The 22,048-nt window shown below is 38.3% G+C and overlaps 1 protein-coding gene and 3 non-coding genes across 12 annotated transcripts; all 4 read right to left on the bottom strand.

Annotated features, from left to right (window-relative positions):
• Nucleotides 1-1,891: 1,891 nt before the first annotated feature.
• Nucleotides 1,892-10,827, bottom strand: LOC120112477. Of its 9 annotated transcripts, none has more exons than XR_005514120.1 (3): nucleotides 9,898-10,827; nucleotides 9,676-9,754; nucleotides 1,894-2,146 (listed from the first exon to the last, which is right to left on the bottom strand). XR_005514120.1 is itself a non-coding variant. In XM_039132002.1 (3 exons), exons 1-3 carry the CDS (start codon nucleotides 10,729-10,731, stop codon nucleotides 2,084-2,086), a joined length of 459 nt encoding a protein of 152 aa, XP_038987930.1. In that variant the 5' UTR covers nucleotides 10,732-10,807; the 3' UTR covers nucleotides 1,917-2,083. The 9 variants fall into 9 exon arrangements, 3 of the variants coding, with proteins under 3 accessions (XP_038987930.1, XP_038987931.1, XP_038987932.1); XM_039132002.1 differs by having other exon boundaries at nucleotides 1,917-2,146; nucleotides 10,415-10,807; XR_005514119.1 differs by lacking the exon at nucleotides 1,894-2,146 and adding an exon at nucleotides 7,477-8,664 and having other exon boundaries at nucleotides 9,898-10,826.
• LOC120112667 lies at nucleotides 8,963-9,044 on the bottom strand. The gene has a single exon (XR_005514242.1). It is a non-coding gene; the product is annotated as a small nucleolar RNA SNORD24 (small nucleolar RNA).
• LOC120112624 lies at nucleotides 9,198-9,282 on the bottom strand. Its single transcript, XR_005514197.1, has one exon. It is a non-coding gene; the product is annotated as a small nucleolar RNA SNORD24 (small nucleolar RNA).
• LOC120112688 lies at nucleotides 9,464-9,544 on the bottom strand. Its single transcript, XR_005514259.1, has one exon. It is a non-coding gene; the product is annotated as a small nucleolar RNA R12 (small nucleolar RNA).
• Nucleotides 10,828-22,048: the final 11,221 nt, after the last annotated feature.

Genomic DNA, 22,048 nt, shown 5'->3' with positions numbered 1-22,048 from the left:
ATAGAATGTTAGCCAAACTATTAACTTTAATGGGACCTAAATGCCACATAAGAAAAAATTCAGGTGCCAAATCAAATAGAACCCGCCATTGATCTGATAGTTGATAAGGTAAATACCCAGTATTTGAGGATGAGATTGGACCAAAATAAAGGTTGGATAAACAACCATTCCATTCGAATTTGAATATTCAATTCTATTTGTAACTTTATTTAAATTTATATAACATTTATAAATTTGGGCCCAATCTCGTCCTCAACCCTAATATCCGGATAGATTCGAACACATTTTTTTTTTGGCGATTTCAAAAAATTGTTATGTCATTTTGGCAAGGGATTGCAAAAATAAATCTATCAAGATTTTTTTTTGGGTTATATTTCACCATGACCAACAAAGACTAGTGTAGTGTTGGTTGATACAGCAGATATTATTCCCTAAATTGCATGACATGCCACCACTCACCCAGCTGCATTACTATTGGTTACATCCATTATGTGCTCATCTCAATAATTGAGCCCATAGGAATGCGTCTCAAAGATTGGTAGCATCAATAACCGTGCTGGCGCATGCAATACAGACCCATTCTTTTTATTTCATTGGGCAATACTCACACCCGTTATATGTGAGCCACCGGTGCACCCAAAAAAATTAATAATTTCAGCAAACAGCTACCAAATAACAAAAATTTGCCCACTATTTTTTTCAAAAAACAAGATGGTTGTACCATCTGGGTTGGTCGGTTGAATGGATTTTGCAACGTTTTGGGTTTAAATCAAAACTGACTGCCTGTGGATGGCGAGACAAATGGGACAGATTCCAATGGATTTATATCGTTGGGTCCAAACAAAGGGTTAGGAAAAAGCACGTTTAAATCAGCCATCGGGATCATCAAGTTGGACAGGCATCATAGGTATAAATTGGCTAAAGGACTGTCATTGCAATTTCTCATGTAAAACTCTGTAGATTATGTTGCACGACATTATGCTAAACTACAAACCATTCATATAAAAGATTATTGAACCATTTAGGTGGTGATCACAAGCAAAAACTAGTGGGTTACTCCAATCTGACAAGATAGGTTGGATGGGTGATGGATCGAAAGAGTTTGATCAGGCTTCAAACAATTGTATGATTTACGCATTTTAGAAAAGAGTTGCCAAAAACTGAAGGTTTAACCCAAAGAAACGTCAATATTATATGCTCTGCGTCTTAAAATATGACTTTATACAGTAAAATCAGTAAGATCGAACTAAATATGACTATGCTCTGCACCATCAATCTGTGCAAAACTTAAAAATTATCTACCTAATCATTAAAATCAATTCAAATTCGATTAATCAATTTTTATCTTTCAAACCTTGGTCAAATTATGGTTGTGAAATTATAAATATAAAATTTTTAAAAGACATGTCTGAAGATATGCTAAACGGATCCAGAAGTAAAATGATAGCTAACTATTTAACTAAATATAAAATTTTTGAAAGTCGTGTCTAAAGATACGAACCGGACCCATACAGTGAGTCGTATAAAATACACATGATTAGTATGGTTGTTTCTTTCACAAAAGGCGGTTGAGCAAGGAACCATGGACTACGAATACCATGGATATGACTGTATCCTAAAATAATTATCACTATTATGAATTGCTTATAAAATTGATCAAACAAGTGTTCATATGCAAATAGAGTCCAAATAAAGAAGAGTCATATGCAATAGAAGTTAACTTGTTGGAATTCTCCCTAAATAAAAGAGTAGTCGACCTATCCAAATATTAATATTGTCACGCCTCCGGCCCGCAACGCGCCAACTGCTGTACACCCATAGAAAACTCTTTCCACGAGCATGCAAGGCATCTTAACCAACACCTCAATTATATAAATCCAAAATAATTCAGCTAAATAAATGCAATCTTATTCCATTGACTAACTCAAGTCATAAAGTCTCACAGTTCTAAATACGCAGCGGAACAATAATTTACCAACATGCAAAACTTAGTTCTTAAAATAACAAAACCTTGCAATGTCCAACAATCTTAATAAATGTCCAAGATAACAGTTCAACTTAAATAACCCTAATCTAAGATAGCTTAGGCCACAATCCTTCTAGTCGCTTTTCCATTTTGGAACCTCAATAGACTAGTTCTCGAAATCTGTAAAATAACAAAAAATTGTATAATAAGCAAAACAAACACTCTAGCTAGATAAATCAGGCAATAATATGTAGAAAATAAATATATATGCAGTTCCAAGGTACAAATCAAATATTTCTTAAATTTTTAAGATTCTTTTTATGGATTCAAGATTATTTCGCATATTCGATTCAAGTTGTCGATCCTGGACTATGACCATATATTTCCAGTGGCAGGATCATCAAAACCGACTAATCTTCTTGCGGTGAGTCCTTCAGGACAGTCAATTGTCAACGTATCTGTCCCCATTGGCTGGGTCCTCAACATAGCCAGGTCGAAGTTCAATTAGTTCTCTATTTCATATTTCAGTTATGAAAACATACAGTATCAAACCAAATATCATTCATATCTTAATTTCTTTCAATTTATCATATTCAACTCAACAACCAGGAACTAAGACCACATATTTTATGGGGCAGGGCCATATCACCGACTAATCTTGCGATACCAATGTATTAGCTCCCATTGGCAGGATCCTCAGTATAGCCCGACTGCAAGTCCGAATCTATTACGAGTTATTATTATCTTTTCTTGCATTACGTTCAAAGTTCTAAACTGAAAATATGATATCGAATCAATCAAACATAATCCAAAATGAAAGCAAATACGTTCAATCGAAATTATACAATATTCTAAAAATAGACATATAACACCATGCATCGAATTTGTAAATCAAGAATAACTCGACTCAAGAAAATATTTATAACTTGCCAATAAATCTTGAAAAAGATTATATTACTTACTTTGAGAACGCGATCCACAACAAATCCAATTAATTTCGCAAATCCCTCGCAAAACCTAATATCCAAAAATCGCATTCTTCTTTTAAAATTCATCACAATATATATATACAAAAACTTAAATTTTAATATTCTCCTATGGTTGATCCTACAGAAGTGCCTAGCACCCCGAGTTCGGGTTCATACCCGTAAACCATCCCCTCTATTTATTTATTATTCTTTTCTTTTTCCTTCTTTTCTTTTTTTTCTTTTCTTTTTCTTTTTCCTTCCTCTCCCGACTCCTCTCTTCTCCTTTGGCGAAACAGGGGGCCCATGACCCCCCTTCTTCTTCTTCCCTCTCAGTCGGACTCAGGGGCGACCGTGGTGGCCGGCCCTGACGGCGGCAGGAGGTAGCGGAGCAAGCCCGACCACCTCCGATGGCTGTCGGCGGCGAACACGCCGCAGGTAGAGCACACAGGCCGAAGCAGAGCACCCCATTTTGGACCCAAATTCGGCGCTTGGCCGACTCCAAACCACAACACCTCATAGCCAAGCACTGAGAGAAGAGGAAAGGAAGGCTAGGGACTCTTACCTCCGCTCCGACGAAGATCCGGCGCCTCTCTTCCTCTCCGACGGCAAAGGAAGAAGAAGGCTACCTGTACCAAAGAAGACCGACCCAACGGCCCTCTCTCTCTCTCTCTCTCTCGAGCGGCAACATGAAGAAGAACCCCCCTCCCTCTTCTTGGGTGTGGTGGCTCTCCCTGATACCACAAAGGAGAAGGAGAAGAAGCCCTAAAACAGGGGCTCCTTCTTTTTCGAGATGGATCATTCCATCCTGTTGTACGTGAGGCTAAAACTTGGGACTAGGCCAGTAAAGTTGACCGGCCCAGGTCCAAAGTCTCACATTCCCCCCTCCTAAAAAAAAAATTCGTCCCCGAAATTAACTCATTTAAGGCTTCAAATTTTGAAAGTTTGGAAACATCATATCATTCCCAAGCTTCTAAACAATCTCCATCTCGAAATGCAACCTCACAAGATTTTGGCAAAATCATGGCATCTCAAAACTTAATCCTTTCCATCTATGATTCATAGCAAGTTCTTTTGATCTCTTTCAAAATAAGACTAACCTTCCAGCCTTGGATTAAAATGCCATAATTCTTTTCTCCAAGAAATTAATTTCTCTTGATTAATTCCACATAGAAATTTAATCGGTTAAATATAAGTAGGAGAAAGCTTTAGTATCAAATGCTCCTCATTTTTTTCCCATAATATAATGATTAATCTTTGTCTTAGGAAAGCCTCATGCCCCTTTCAAATAGCCAGATTAACAATGTCAGAATTAGGAATAGAAGATCCATGTTAAAACATTTCAGATCTAAGTCCAACCAAGTAACCATCAATCCGTTAACACTAAATTTAAGATACCCAAAATTCTTCCAAAAATTGTCAATAATAAAAAACCCACTGATGAAAATTACATAGCTACCTCCAGACTATTCATAGAACCAACAACATTCTTCTCTACTAGAAGACTAACTCAAGTCTTCCAATAATTCTACTTATCAATACAACTTCATCTTATCATAAGAATAAGGTCCAATACCTCCAAATTTAGTTTTTTTTGTAGATGATGTAAGTCAAACTTCTCTCTCATAAATAAAAATCGTCTTAAGTTTGAATAAGAACATCAAAATTTTTTTTTTGTCAAAATATCAACTGCTCTTGATTAATCGATCTATCACAAGATTAGATCATAAACAATTCTAATCCACTCCTTATAGAATATTCATCAATCAATGGATAACCTTGATTTCTTTCAATCAGATAGAGGGTTGATATTAATTGAAGAAGTTCAAGCTTCAAATTCAAAAGAAAAGAGGTCTACACCAAAATATTCTAGACCGAAGGTCAAAATTGATAGCCCATTAAATCTAGTCTCAAGATGCTAAGAATTTCTTTAGCATGACATAAAATTGGAGAACCTAAAATAGTGCAGCGATATCCAAGAATCAAAACATTTGCTTTTCGTTTATCAAAAAAATCTTACCACACAAGAAAATAGATCAATTCTTTTGTTCTTAAAATTTGCCGAATCAAAAAGATAATACTTCTGACCAACTTAAAAAAAAATAATTCATACCACTACACTTTCGCTGCGCACTCTGATTCAAACCACCAAAATTCTTTGGATTCACTAATAATTTTTGATCAAAATACTACTTTGTATTATGAACTAAAGAGATCCAAAATTTCAATTTCCACGTAAAGCCAAAAAAGAAATCTTTGATTATCGTCCCCTAATTTACCTCGAGCACATCCGTCTAGATTCACCCTTGAGTCAATTGATGCATTCAAACCATCATATAGGCTAGTTACTATGATTCAAAATTGATTGAATCTTAATTCTCTTATTAGTTCAACTAGAGGATTCTAAGTCAAACTACAAGTAAAATCAACCCGAAGAATTCTCTCAATGCTCTTCCAAATTAGAAGGCGTTAAATCAATATGAATGAGTAAAACCGACTCAACCACCTAAGTGGCCATAGCACCCGAGTCATCGCTATCAACTAACACCCGGTCCTTCGAGGACGATCACCGATGCACTACCTTCGTCGGCTTCTGCCACCCATTCGAGTCCGGTGATGAGCTAAGAAAACTAGGACGGTTGGAGGGGAAGCTCGGTCGTGAGGACGAGGAACTCGACCCTGACAACTTCGGGGTTACACGATCATCTTCCTCATCCTCAACAACCCCTTCAAAGCTATGATGGACGGATTTTCGCAATCGTCAGGCAAGGGCCAAAAATAGGCCTCCAACCTTGCTCGTCCACAGCACCCGAGTCATCGCCATCAACGATCACCCAATCCTTCGAGGGCGATCGCTGATGCACTACCTTCGACGGCTTCTGCCACCCATTCGAGTTCAACGACGAGCTAAGAAAACTAGGACGATTGGAGGGGAAGCTCACCCGTGAGGAAGAGGAACCCAGCCTTGACAACTCCAGGGTTACTCAGTCATCTTCCTCATCCTCGGCAGTCCCTTCATAGCCCTTTACGGCCGGATCCTCGCAATCGTCAGCCAAGGGCCAAAAATAGGCCTCAAACCTTGCTCATCCAAGCTGGTATCAGGTTCGCCACCAATCCCCTAGCCTCCGCCTACCTCCACCACCATTGGAGCCATGGATCTTGAACGCTCCTGCAAATCTTACAACTCCACCGCTAGCTCCGGCACTGGAAATTTCACTCTTCATCTGCATGCCCTATTCACGCACAATGGTAGCAGAAATCCGGAACATTCTCGTACATGAAAGGCTACCCCAAAACCTTATTCCTCCTCTTAACTTGAATCTCCGGCATCAACAGCTCATTGGCATCAATGGCCACCTTAACCCTAGCTCCAACTTCTTCAACTAGTCGGTGAAGCCATCCATGACTAACAATTGAACTACAGCTGAGGTGATCTGCAAGATTATATCCTTGTCTCAGTACTCCACCAGGAGCTTCAACATCCACAGCCACACCTCCGCCGATTTGACAATGTCCAGGCTAGGGATGAAGTCAGGAAACTATGGCTCCACCACCAACAGCTCACCCGCCACCACCTAAGGGCCACCGAATAGAGTGTGTCCTGTTCGTCCTCTAATTTGAACCTAACCACCAAATGGTCGTCGGCAAGGGGAGACACCTCCACCTCATACTAAAGCTTTCCGTGCGCCACCACCTCACGAGGCACCCACTTCAACAGAACCCATCGACCAAGGCTCCAAATAATGACTGCAACTTTCTCCCAAGGCTGCCTACCGGCTTTGATTGGTCCTCCGACAACTTGAGGACCATCGCGAAGTGCCTCCGAAGGTTCTCCACCTCCTCCTCCTCCGAAGGTTCTCCACCAGAGCACCCTTGCAACTCTATTGAAAAGCTGCGAGCTAGATTTTATGATCAACTATTGAATGGAAGGTTGGTAACTAAGCCTTGAAAAGCAAGACAATTCATCAGCCAATAACATAAAAACTCTAGAATACAACTCTAGAGTACGCATAGCAATTATCAAAGAAAGCAAGTCACGGTTACCAAACCTAAATGCTATACTAGCTTAAACACTATGGATCTGTTTGATACTATTATCATTTTTGTGACTTTCTTTATCCACAAATTAGCAAAAAGTAGCATGGAGCTTGATGCGGCTGACAGCATTTCCATGAGACTCAAACTATACGTTCGTTATGTTTTCATTTATTTTCGAAAGCAATAAGTTTATGTTTCCAAAGTCTGAGAAAGTTTTTATCAAACAAATTTGAAAATGCAAAATGGTTTCTATCATGCAGGTTGTTTGTCTATTGTGCTTTCTTCTTGGGATTTTGAAAATAGAAATAAAAAATGAAAACAATATCAAATGGGCTCTCAATTAGTCTAAGCTTCATGATAAGGGGACAAGTTTATTGGACTAAACTAGGCTTAACTGATATAACGTTTATCCAAGAAGGAGATAGCCATGAGATGCCATGGGACTGAGCTTAATCTTAATAAATTATCAAAAAACAACAATGTATCAAAAAGAAAAAATCAATATACAACTCTCTAAAAAAGTGAATGTCTCTAAAAGTTTCTTCTACTTTATTGGCTTGAGCCAAATTGTCTATAGTCCAAGCCAGACTATGAAACCATAACATTCATTACATGCCACCAGTCACCCAGGTGCATTACCATTGGTTACATTCATTGTGTGCTGATCTCGAAAATTGAGCCCATAGGAATGCGCCTCAAAGATTGGTAGCATCAACAACCGTTCTAGCGCATGCAATAAAGACTATAATTTTTACATTCCAAAAGTTTAATATCAGCAAACAGCTAACAAATAACAAAAATTTGCCCACAATTTTTTTTAAAATAACAAGATGGTTGCACCATCTGGGTTGGTTGGTTGAATAGATTTTGCAACATTTTGAGTTTAAATCAAAACTGACTACCTGTGGATGACAAGACAAATGGGATAGATTCCAATGGATTTATATTGCCGCATCCAAATAAAGGGTTAGCAAAAAGAAAGTTCAAATCAGCCATCGGGATCATCAAGTTAGACAGGCATCATAGGTATAAATTGGATAAAGGACTGTCATTGCAATTTAAATCATTACAATTTTTCATGTAAAACTCTAGATTATGTTTCACGACATGGTGCTAAACTTCAAACCATTCATATTAAAGATTATTTTACCATTTAGATGGTCATCACAAGCAAAAACTAGTGGATTACTCCAATCTGACAAGATAAGATGGATGGGAGATGGGTCCAAAGAGTTTGATCATATTTCAAGCAATTGTAGGATTTGCGCATTTTGGAAAAGAGTTACCAAAAACAGAAGGTTTAATCCATACAAATGTCAACATTTTATGCTCTGCATCTTAAAATATGACTATGTTATGATTGAACTAAATTATAAAAAAAAATGACTTGAACAAAAACTCAAATGAGTTATGACCCATTTTGACTAGAAGAGATATATAGAAGGATAATGTTAGATTCCGCAGCATTCAACATATAATCCAATATCTAATGCATGGCATGCTGAAGTAAGTTCAGTCTCATTCCTCAATCAATTTAATTTCTCCAAACATTATAAGTTGAGTGTAGATAAGATGAGAGAGTGGTTGTAACAACAAATTCAAAGAATCAACCGCTTTCCCCAAAATTTTTATTTTTATTAGAAAATCAAGAATATATCCACCGCAAGTGCCACATTCTTAACTAGCACCATCAACCTGTGAAAAATTTAAAAGTTATCAGCCTAATCAGTAAAATCAATTCAAATTCGACTAATCAATTTTCATCTTTCAAACCTTGATCAACTTATGGTTGTGAAATTATAAATATAAAATTTTTAAAAGACATGTCTAAAAATATGTTATACGGATCCAGATGTAAAATGATAGCTAACTATTTAAATCCAACAAGCATGTATTCTAAAATCCTAGTATGAAATGGTCACAAAATTTAAATTTTTACACAAACAAGATTTAAATAGAAAATGAGATTTTAAACAGAGAAAAGAAGAAACAGAACCTCAGAGATCTTGCTAGTTGATGATCATCAGATGGGTCACCCATCAAGAGCAACAAATATTTTTCTATCATCACAGGCTCATGAAAGTATCTAAACTATGCGAGTGTTTTTTGAGACCTGATGACATTTATACTATGCGACCATAGTTTAAATCTTAAACATACAGAAATTAAATAAAAAAAGGAGATTTTTAACAGAAAAAAGAAGACTTGAATAGGGTAGTGGAAACCAGAGCCTCAGAGATCTTGGTGGTAGATTGTCATCAGATGGGTTTCCCCATCAAGAGTAGCAAATATATTTTTCTCACATCACAGGCTCATTAAAATTTTCAATAGAGTGGAATTCGAACCATATGCTACCAAAATAGAAACGAAAGACAAGCATGTAGAAATTTAAAACGAAGTCGATAACGAGCATGAGAGGAATAACCAAAAAAAATCAAAAACCAAACTTTACTTTGACGAAACGTTATCTTCGTAATGGAAGTGAGCTGGCATAATGTTTCAGAAGTAGCTGGTTAATAATATCATGTTACGGAAATCAATGGGAATCCGAATGATTTTCTTCATCATCCAACATCACGCCTATAGAATACATAAACCAAATCACAACAAACAGAAAGGAAAAGAAAAAACGAAGGCAAAAGTAATCGAAGAAATTGTTGAAATATATCGATAAAACTGGAAAAAAAATTGAAGCAATTTACCTACCTTGTCACCGAAAAACCCTAGAAAGGATGATTCGGAGCTAAAGGAAGGAGAAACATTTGGCCTAACGATAGATTCCTTGCTGCACCCAAAATCCAGCAGCAAACAATTGCAATATTAGGCCATCCTTAAACACAGCTAAAATAAACAATGGATGAAAACAACATCATTCACTAACAGAAACCATAGAAAAGCTTAGCAAATATCAGAGAAGCGATGTATGACCCTGTAATCTAAGAAATTAGCATAAGATCTTCCAACAGGAGGAAAGGAGAGAATAGAGATCAAATCAAAAAAATCAAGGAACATAGAAGAATTGTAAAAAGGGCTTCTCGCCCAAAGAAGCTGAAGGGCGAGGAGCCGCGGAGACTGAGAAAACCCTAACAAGCGTTGGCGCTGGGACTCGGTTTGTCGGAGGGCTCTTGATCCAATTTATAGGCAGTGGGGCCTGTTTCTGGTGTCCCGCGGTGGGCTTTTAAGTATACCAAGCATCACCAAGTATGAAATTGGGTTTCATAATGCATTCCATGTTACTCGGTCGGTATTCTCTTCATCGCTCTAAAATATGACTCTTTTCATGTGTTTAATTATGCAAAAACTAACATCCCTCATGGTTCGTGTTCAAAATATTTTTTGACCTAACTCAGTCCAAAAAAAAAAAAATTCTTCCAATTAGAAACCTGACAAGCAACCAAACTCCCAAAGACTCTAACTTTGAGCCAAAACAAGTGCACAAACTCACAGAGCAAGCTCTCGTGCAGCTCTCGGGCTGCAAAATCTCCCGTTCTTGTCGATTTTGTGCGACGCCCCTCTCGGAGAATCCGAAGTGTCTGCTACTTGCTCTAAGGCTTCAGCAACGGCGAAGGGTGGCGAAAGGGAAAGAGAACCTCGAGAAGACGGAGGAAACATCAGCGATTTTATAGTTCTTGGCTTGAAGTTTACGACGAGGAGATGTCTCGGAGAAGAAGAAGAAGAGGAGGAGGAGGGAGAAGAGCTGCAGAGGTTGAAAGGGAGAAGGGGTTTTACGGAGAAGAAGAAAACGGCGGAGCTCGCTTCCATTTTTTTGTTTTCCTCGGAGTATCTAGAGATAAGGTCCTGTCGTTTGAGGGAACATGATATTTGTAGCTTCCTAAGATTTTGAGGGCACACCGGGGCAACGGAGGGTGAATAATTTTGTAAAATATATCTAGCCACCTGGCAACAACCAAAATCGATGCTAAATATCCAGCTCCTCCTAATTTTTTAAGTTTTACCAATAAACCATCTAAACTTTCTTGTTTAAAGAGTAAGAGAGGATTTTTCAGATCACACCTAATTTATTAAGACAATAAACTTTATAATGATGGAAGCAGGAGATCAGGTTATTGCTATCAACTTTCAATAACTTTATCAATTAAACGGGTCACGCTATACCATACTATCTACTCAAAATGGTTATTTTTAATGCAAGCTTGTTGATCATTTTCTAACCTATCCAAAATAAACATGCTTAGATGCAAGTTTTTGAAAACTGAATTGGACTTAGGTTGGTTGACACAAACTCAATTATAATATGTTAGTTTTGGGTTTAGCCTATTGAATGCTATGGATCACAGATAGTGCATAAAATTTTAAAACTTCTAGATTAGTGGTAACATAAATTCAAAATGAATAGAGAAGTCATACAATTAATGATTGGTAAAAAATAAAGAATAATAAAAAAAGTTGGGTGGTTCGACCCTAAATTGATCTTCTTCTTTCTCGAACGGATTTTTTTCGGACTTGAACTTCGCTTGCTTGGAGGCATCTGGAGGCTCACGCAGCACAACCGACGAGCAGAGCCAACCCCAACCATTACAGTCACGAGACGCGCGGGCGTGCCATACCAGAATGCTTCTTATCTATTGCTAGAAGCGTTAAGCTTTGCCAGAAGCAAGCAAGATGAGGTCGCTCTACTCTTCGTAGACAAGGCTCATTACGGAACGAGCTCGTGTAGTACTCGCCTCTCTCTCTAACAAAGGATTCAATCCATGGTGCAAGAGTGTTTAAGGATTTATCATGATTTTTTTACTTTAATTTCATATATATATATATATATATATATATATATATATATATATATCATACACACGTGTGTATTATTAGGATGCTCAATCTATGATCCTCTATTCCTGATCCTTGTCTATTGAATAGGTGAAATCATATAAATGAGTTTGCATATTGGATATAAGTCTATATGAATTTACTTTCCTAAGTTTCTAAACGGGTCAAATATGATTTTAGGATTTTTTACTTCAAGTTTATGTATATCTCTTTTATACACGCACGTGTATTATTTGGATGCTCAATCCCCTATTCCAATCCTTGTTTGTTTTTACTTTTAGAAATATATAATTGAATAGGTGAAATCATATGAATGAGTTTGCAGGTTGGATATAAGTCCCTATGGATTTACTTTCCTAAGTCTGATTCGAAATGGGTCAAATATGAGTTTAGGATTTTTAGCCTACCCCAAATTTGAATGAGTCAGAATCACCATAGACAAGCCACTGATCTTTAGTATTTCTCAAATACTTAAGAATGGTTTTTACAACCTTCCAGTGGTTGCTACCTGGATCAGACTGGTATCTGCTCACTACTCCTAGTGAGTATGCCACGTCTGGTCTAGTACATGTCATGGCATACATTATAGATCCCACTGCCGAAGCATATGGAATTCTATCCATACTCTCTCTTTCTTGAGGGGTTGTCGGACAATCCCTTTTAGAGAGGTTAATTCCATGGCCCATCGGAAGATAGCCTTTCTTGGAATTAATCATACTGAACCTCTTCAGTATAGTATCAATGTATGTGGATTGGGATAATCCAAGCAATCTTCTAGATCTATCTCTATAGATCTTCATCCCTAGGATGTAAGATGCTTCTCCCAAATTCTTCATGGCAAATTGAGATGATAGCCAAACCTTTATTCCTTGTAATGCAGGAATGTCATTCCCGATTAAAAGAATGTCATCCACATACAAAATAAGGAATATAATAACTGAACCATTTGCCCATTTATAAATGCAAGGTTCCTCTTCATTCTTAATGAAGCCATATGTTTTGATTACCTTATCAAAACGTATATTCCAACTCCGTGAAGCTTGCTTTAATCCATAAATGGATTTTTGAAGCTTGCACACTTTAGACTCATCTGCAGATGTAAAACCTTCAGGTTGTATCATATACACTTCCTCTTCTAAATCTCCATTTAGAAATGCGGTCTTTACATCCATTTGCCAGATTTCATAGTCTAAATGTGCTGCTATCGCAAGCACAATCCGAATGGACTTGAGCATTGCCACAGGAGAAAACGTCTCGTCATAGTCAATACCATAACGTTGACGATAACCCTTGGCAACCAAACGGGCTTTATAGGTCTCTACCTTTCCGTCTGCGCCCCGTTTCCTTTTGAATATCCACTTACACCCTATGGATTTAATTCCTTCGGGTGGGTCAACTAATGTCCAAACATCATTGACCTTCATGGATTCCATTTCGGATTGCATGGCTCCAAGCCATTTATCAGAGTCATACCTCTGCATTGCATCCATATATGTGATCGGATCCTCATCGTTTTCATCAAGTTCGATAGGATCCCCATCCCGGACCAAGAAACCGTAGTATCTGTCCGGCTGACGTGGTACTCTACCCGATCGCCTTAATGGTGCATCTAATATGGGTTCTGGATCTGATCTAATCAAATCCGACTCAACTGGTTCAGTAGATGGTGTCGGATCTTCTACATGTTGAACTTCTCTAAGCTCAACATTAGAGCTATTTGTTCCTTCACCAAAGAATTCCTTTTCTAAGAAAATTGCTCTATTGCTTACGAACAACTTTTGTTCTTCAGCAAAGTAGAAGTAATATCCTTTAGTTTCTTTAGGGTAACCAATAAAAAAACATTTGTCAGACTTGGGTTCAAGTTTGTCTGTCTTCAAACGTTTGACGTATGCCGGACACCCCCAAATCCTAAGGTGAGAGAGCATCGGCTTACGTCCAGTCCACATCTCATGTGGTGTTTTATTTACAGACTTATTTGGAACTTTATTTAGAATATAGCAGGCTGACTCAAGAGCATATCCCCAAAAGGATATGGGCAGATTAGCAAACCCCATCATGGATCGAACCATGTCTAACAGTGTTCGATTTCTTCTTTCTGACACACCATTATATTGTGGTGTACCAGGAGGAGTCCATTGGGAGAGAATCCCATTTTCTTCTAGATATGTCAAAAATTCACTAGAGAGGTATTCACCTCCTCGATCTGATCGAAGAGTTTTAATACTCTTTCCAGTTTGTTTTTCTACTTCATTACGATATAATTTGAACATTTCAAATGATTCAGATTTATGTCTCATTAAATAGACATAACCATACCTAGAAAGGTCGTTTGTAAACGTAATGAAATATGAATACCCACCTCTAGCATCTGTGCTCATTGGCCCACATACATCAGAATGTACAAGGGTCAATAAATCACTGGCTCGTTCACCTTTTCCGGTAAAAGGTGATTTGGTCATTTTACCAAGAAGACATGATTCACAGGTTGTCAATGATTCACAATCATTAACATCAAGGATTCCTTCTTTACTTAACCTGTTCATCTTGTTCTTGTTAATATGACCTAGCCTATGATGCCAAAGGTAGACATCCGTGACATTATCTATTCTAGGGCGCTTATTGGATTTATACATTATATGAACAGGCTGTGACAAAATGTAAATGCCATTACTCAGAATTCCATTCATTACAACAACACCATTCCAAATGACATTGCAATAATCCTTTTTTATTGATATTTCATAACCATTTTTGGCCAAAAGGCCTACAGAAATGATATTCAATAGAAAACTTGGACAATAGTGACAATCACTAAGGACATTTACATGAGAGCTGAATTTATGTTTAAGAATTCCTAAAGCTAGAACTGGAACTGGTCTTCCATCTCCAACATTCAGGAACCTTTCTCCTCCTTCAAATCTCTTACTGACTTGTAGCCCCTGCAACAAATTAAAAATATTAAAAGGACTACCGGTATAATACCCAGGTCGAATTATCACAAATAGAAAAATTGCAAGGTGTTATCATATAAGTACCTTGATTGGCAACTGATTGCCCACTTTTCTTAGGCCGGTTCGGATCGAGGGATGCAATGTAAAGAGGACAGTTCCTCTTCCAATGTCCTTGCTTCTTGCAGAAGAAGCACTCCGCCTTTCTCTGATCAGCCTTTTTATTATTTTTCTGACTAGGCTGAGCATGGTGCACATGTTTCTTTTGGATTTTATTTTTCTTTTTCCCTTTCTTAAAGGAGCGACCCTTGGATGAACCTCCCACTAAATTCACCGTCTTCTTAAGAAGTTGGTGATCATTCTCAAACGTCTGTAGTAACCCCAACAATTGGTGATAATTCACTACAGGTTTCGTCATACGAAAATGAGTGAGAAAAGGACGGTATGATCCAGGCAATGAGTTTAGTATCGCATCCTTCCCCAATTGATCATGAAGGGAAAAGCCAAGAGAGCTTAGACGCTCGATCAACTCAATCATGTACAGTACATGATCAGTTACCGAGGTCCCATCTTTCATTCGGGCGCTGAAGATGGCACAACTAGTTTTGTGCCTCTCAACGTCGTCAGGAACCCCGAATGATTCATTCAACACTTGAATGATATCTTCCGGCTGCGTATTCTCAAAACGCCTACTAAACTCATCACTCATTGCTGCCAACATGATGCATCGAACAGTGATCCGGTCACTGAGCCACTTCTGATAAGTGTCTCTGGCCGATCTTGATGCATTAGCAGCGGGCTGCTCAGGTGCTTGATCCGTTATCACATAAAGGATCCTCTCATGCTCTAGCACTATTTTCAGTTTTCTATGCCAATTATTGAAATTTGGACCAGTCAACTTGTCATTGTCCAACAATGAGCGAAGTGATAAATTAGTGGCCATTTCTGCATAAAAAGAAAATTTGGCTATTAGTATATGAATTGACTAAACACAGTAGACTTGGACTTTAGTCTAAAGATATTTCCACTATTTTATACAAATTGGTAGCCTCTACCTCTAATTCAAAAAATTACTCCTAATTCTTTAGTGGGCACTAGAACCCAATAGATCCCATATAGGCCCGAGTGTGGCTCGGCCAACCCATATGCACCTATTGGTAGGTTCTTAACCAATTGCTTCACCAAGCAACTTCTAGTGATGATTTTGCCCTAGGTTTTCCGGCAGGCGTGTGGCGCCTCCACCGAATACCCTAGTCAGGTCCAACCATTAAATGATAGGGTTAAGTCTAATCAACTAATAGACGACCAAGCCCGAGTGTGGCTCGGCTCACCTGACCGCCTATTGAAGGTACACTTAACTCATCATATATTGAATGACAATTCCAATGCTTGATAAGTACCAGGCGTGTGGCGCCTCCAATAATTATCAAAACATTGGACCCATTATCACCCAACTTAATGGGAGGCTATGACCTAGTTATCCCCATAACCATTTCATTTTAAGGACCTAATAATTTAGAGGATTTCATAATTAGGATAGATGAGAAGATCCGGTTAGTCTAATTTCTCCCACTGACTTTACCAAATCAGATTAGACTCAAACCGGTTAAGGAGACACCTAAATCAGTCATACTGATTTTCCTTAAGGCATGGGCTAACTCGAATCATTAAGTGATCCAATCAAAATGTGATTGACCATGTCGGCCAGGTAAGTGAGATCGGTGGAAGGGATATGCCATTAACTCGACAAAGACGAATCAGTGCGAGTAGCTCCCAATTAAAAACCACCGGTCAAAACTGCCAAACTTACCTTAGACACCGACTGGTTAATCAATTTCGATTTGATTACTCAAATGACTCGGGCTACACCTCTGAGCCTAAATCAAGTTCCATCTTGGTCTAATCAAAGACATGGAATTGATCAATCTACAACTATTGTATTTAACCTAGAGTTTTCTTGACCTAATCTAGTTACTACTTAATTAGATTTGATCAATTAACTCTAATTAGACCATGTTTGATTCTAACCTTAGGTCTAACCCAATCCTAAAAACTTGATTCAAGCTAACCCATATGCCCAAAGAATTATGCAATGTCAATTAATTGAGTTACAATTCTATTTCATAACACTTAATTCTCAATTAAGTTTAGACTTATGAAAGTTTTGATCATTGCATATTTCTTTTTAATTACATATTAATTACAATCTTTCAGTTCTTAAAACACATTTTAAGATCTGAGTTTTTGTAATTAATCACATGTAATCAGATTTAATTCATGTTTAAGTCATTATGTTTTATGTTCATGCATCACATATACATAACAACATGAATTAATACAAACAACATACATCTTATGTATTTGTTTTTTCACTTTGATTTTCAGATCTGATTTGTTCATTAAAATCAAAGATCATATGAATCATAAACTTTATTTAGATCTAATCTAAACAATATTATGATTTCAGATTTATTCATGTTACTAATCCTAACACAAACATGCATCATATGCATCCAAAATTTCAGATCTACTTAATCATGCATAATCAGCAATTAAATCAATCATAAAAAGCACTTTAGATCTAATCTAAATATGTTAATGATTTCAGATTTAATTGCAAGAATTAAAACATAAAAGTTTAAACATAAATCTGGCTCTGATACCACTGAAAGTGAATCCTAGGTTCTTCGGTATTTAGCATGCTGAATTTTTTTTTTTTTTTTGAAAACCATGGCTGAACCTGATCGGGTTGCCTACGTACCCCTTCATAAGGGGGATCAAGCCATACGTAGTTCTTTTTAAGTTTTAAAACGCAGCGGAAAAACCGAATCAAACAATTTAATTCATGCATACTTACAAGATCAAATCTAGAAATCAGCACCTTAAGAACATATAGGATTATGCCGGAATTGTTTAAACAATTATGCTAAAACTTTTATGCATGATTAACTATCAGATCTGAAACTTAAGAACTCTATTCCAATTAATCTCCGAATATCCATCGAATGGATTCTGGAGATATCTCCGTGAGGAGCCCCAAAAGAGGGTAAAACCTCGGGGAATTGGACCTAGACCTTGACACCATAATAAATGATTAATGCTAGATTAATACCTTTTATGATGGATGAAAGTTGTGAATCTGATTCTTGACTTCGTAGCCACGCACACGAATGGCCTCTACGAGAAGTACACGCGAAGTCCTGAAGGATCTTCTTCCGCAACAGTGCTAGCAGCTGCAGAACACTTGAAAGCTGAAATCTGCCCGCCGGGATTCAATCAACTCTTGATCAATCGTCTTGAAGCAGATAGAGATGAGGTTTGTAAGGGAAGTAGAGGACTCAGATCTGATCTTGAATCTTCCTGAAAACCCTATCTAAAATGGAGAAGAAGAGGAGGAGGAGGCGGGTGAGGAAGAAGGCTGCAATGGATGTGTTTTTGGTGCCCATGTTTGACCCCATTTAATGGCCTCCGAATTTTCATTCAAAATTCGAAATTTATTTTCAGAAAACCTCTTTTAGTTGGCACATGCAAAGGAATAGGAACAACCCAAATCAGATCTCAACCAAATCTGATTTAAATTCAAATTTTAAACACATGTGCAAGAGGGAAGGAATTTGAAATCCATGCGGCAAGGTAAAACACTTCATAATTTCGAAATCACCTCTTGAAATTCGAATTTAATCCATTCAAAAACTCAGACGCCACCTTGGCTGATGGTTTGAGTGATTAAAATCATTTAACACGTTGCTTAATGTTTGAATTTAAATTCAAATAACAAACAATGTCGCCATGTGTCAAGCAATGGGTCCATGTGCCATGCAATAATTTTGGTTTATTTAAAATTCATGAAATCCAATTCCATGTCACCAATAATTGCCACATCATCTGAGCCTAATCCTCTTGGGTTGCACCTAATCAAATTTGGTCAAACCCGAATTAAAACAAAGCAATTTGGTTGAACCCAATCTAATCAGGTCAGACCCTGATTGAGCTCAAATTGAATCCAATTCAATTTTGGCTCATACAAACTCAATCAAATTGAATTATTACTTTGTGTTGGACCTAATTCAATTAGGTCAATCCCCAATTAAGAACAAATTAATTTAAAATTAATTTGATCAGCTTAAGTCCTTTTTGGTTCTGACCTAATCCAATCAGGTCAAAACCCTGATTGAGCCCAAACTTGAATCCAATTCAATTTGGCTCATCCTTAGCACAATTACTCAATCAAATTGAGTTTATTAGTAATTTAATTACTAATTAATCCTTCAATAATTACTTTAATTATTTTATAAGATAATTTGCCAATCAAATTGACCAAATTACCCCTGAATGATTCTTAATCATTCACCAGCTTTCTTGATCAATCAGGAATCTTCTATGCGTGTGACCTCATAGGTTCGAACCTAAGCCGGTAGTATAGGAACAATTTCCTACACTAATTGATGTGACCATCTAGCAATGGTACCCAACGTCCGGATAGGCCGAATATATGCGAAGCAAATATTCTGGAACCCTGAACTATGGTTACTGTATAATTCAATCCCTTTGACTCCTAATGCCAGGATGACTTAGAGCTCACTGTCAACCCTATAATTAGTACATCCATTATGTGATTAACTTTAGATATCCCGTGACTCCTTACTGGGATTACCCTGGCCAAGGTTTTGCTAAATTAATCACAAGACATTATCTTCTGTTTTCAGGAGGGGTCAAGTCCATCTTGACTCACAACTGACTACGCAAGTACTTGACTGCACCCAGTGACCTTCCGTCACTGAATTAGAAATTCAGGTAGTCCGGTACCAAAGTACAGTGAGTTGCTTGCTAGTCACAGGTTGCGGTCTCAGGTCAAAGGGCCAAACTTATACCCATATCCACTCGGAACATCTCTCGACAGTAGAGCATTCCGGAATTGGTCACGTTCAGTGAAATGTACTCCTACACTTCACCTGTGTGGCATACCAGTGTCTCCACACTCCTTGGTTAAGAGGACAACCAACGTATATGTCACACAACGACCTAATCTCGATAATGCTGTCGTCCTAGTAGCAACATATCATTTGGTCGCGAACAAGTTTAAGGACTCGAAGATAAATCCTCCTTTATCATAACATAAGTCCTAAGGACTTCATCATATAAGAGTTCATTTGAAGATGAAATGATGAATAATGCCAAATAACACTTTATTAATTTGTCAATTCATTTACAAAATTCAATCATCAATATGCTGACGATTGACATTTAGGATACAAATCCCAACACAAGGTTCACTACAATGCCGAATAAAAAAATCAGAGTGCAAGCCTAACCTCCTTTGCACCAGGCATGTTATTCTTCGTGTGCGGGAACATTCATGCACCTGCTCGGCCTGGATCCATATCCAATCGGATCCATAGTCGACGCTTCCTTGTTTAAATCGCCTTTGTCAAAGAAACAACTATACATAGTTACGTGTATTTTATATGACTCACATCGTATAGCCTATCCAGTTCATGCTATTTGCATAAGTAATCCATACAAAGTAACGGCTTTATAACCGACTCACATAGTATCCGTCATAGCCTATAAATACCACCTCCAGCTCACGCCACTCTCTTCCCTCCCTTTTCTCTCGAAAGTCGAAATAATGTGGGTTTCTTTCTTGTCCTTCCGGCCATCCCCTAAGCTCTTAGGCTCTACTTTCACAACCGATACCCCAGTCGCATCGGTCTCCTCCATCCGCCCATCTCGGAAAAAGAAGATTTGCATAAGAAGCTCTTCTTTTTTGCTCTGGGTCAAAGGTATGAATTCTTGGGCCTTGATGCAAAAATAAAATTGTTCTCCCAAGTGCAGGAGAATCGCACAAGTAGTAAATTCTCGGGAGTCCGAGGTCGAATCCTCAGGGAACGAAATATATATGAGATTACTTAGTATAATTTCAAATTAATTAATTCAATAAATTTATGGATTAAAATGATGTTTTAATTTTCAGAAATTAAAAGTAGAAAATAATATATCAATAAACAAAGTTCTATGAAATAAAGATGGTAGGGATCTGGAATCCCCCTTGATGATATTGCATCCAAGAAATAAACTCTATAGTTCTTGATTAAAAATGAATTGTAGGATAGATCTAATCATGGTATATGTTTCATGAACATATGAACTCAATTTCAAAGCATTCGTCGTGCTTTCTACGTCTACGACGAATCAAATACTAAAACAATCCATATATCAATAATCACAATCCATTAAAGTGCTATCTACGAAATAACTATGCATGGATCAAAAACATATCAGTAAATATAATTCATTCAAGACAAAAGTTTAGAGTTTACTTCAAAGAACAATACATCAAAGGTTCCTCCATCTCCCTTCCTAAGAAATCAGCCACTCATTTTAAAAATGAGTCCCCCTTTCATTCTCCCCTTTTCCTTTCTTTCTTTTCTTTTCGGAAACAGGGGAGGCCCTCCTCTTTTTTTTTTTTTTTCTTTTCGGATGGCAGAGGCCCTCCTCTGTTTTTTTTCAATGGGAAAGAATGAGCCCCCCTCCCCCACCGAGAGAGACCTTATATATCCCCCTTGATGGATCTCTCATGCCAGCTGCAAGATACCTGGATGCGGAATCATGGAAGCTCGGACGTGGACGGCTGGATGAGGGATCGACGCTCGGATGAGAGCTGATCGCGGAAATCCCAGGATGCTGATCATCTTCAGACGCGGAGGGACGGCTGGATGAGGCTATGATTGCAGGTGAATCGCCACGGACGGCTACGGGATCTGGGGAAGAGATGCGGAAGAGGCTCGCAGGATGTGCTGTGAACGCGGACGCTGGGATCACGGAAGAGCTGAAATCGCTGAGGAATCCAACGCTTGAGATCTGGACGTGGAGGAGTGCTTCGCGGACGGCTGGAATGCGGAGATGCTCGCGCGGAAGCTTGGTCGCCGATGCTGAAATCACGGGATGCCGACCTACACGCGGACGGTTGGAGCTGAAGCGCGTGAGGTGCGTGGGATCCTGATCTTCTTCAAATGGATGCACAGAGGTGCTCGGGAGCTTGCATCGCGGAAGGCTTGTTGGGACTTGGATGAACGCGTGGATGAGCGGAAACGAGCTGATCACGAGAGGAAGCTAAGATACAGGGCGCTGAAATCGCTGGGGAGTCCAATGCTGGCTCACGGACGGCTGGATCTCGAGGTCGGGATGCTGGGAATTGGTTGCATGCGAATCCATAAGAGATAGACGGTGAATGAAGCCAGGAGATCCGATCGCGGAAGACTGGGATCTAGATGAGATACGGATCCAGAAGCATGGGATGCACGAGATGCTGGAAGATAATGGGCATGCTGTTATGAACCCCATGG

This window comes from Phoenix dactylifera, chromosome 11, assembly GCF_009389715.1.
Source record: "Phoenix dactylifera cultivar Barhee BC4 chromosome 11, palm_55x_up_171113_PBpolish2nd_filt_p, whole genome shotgun sequence".
Lineage (NCBI taxonomy): Eukaryota > Viridiplantae > Streptophyta > Magnoliopsida > Arecales > Arecaceae > Phoenix > Phoenix dactylifera.
This window is presented reverse-complemented; position numbering and strand designations above follow the sequence as displayed.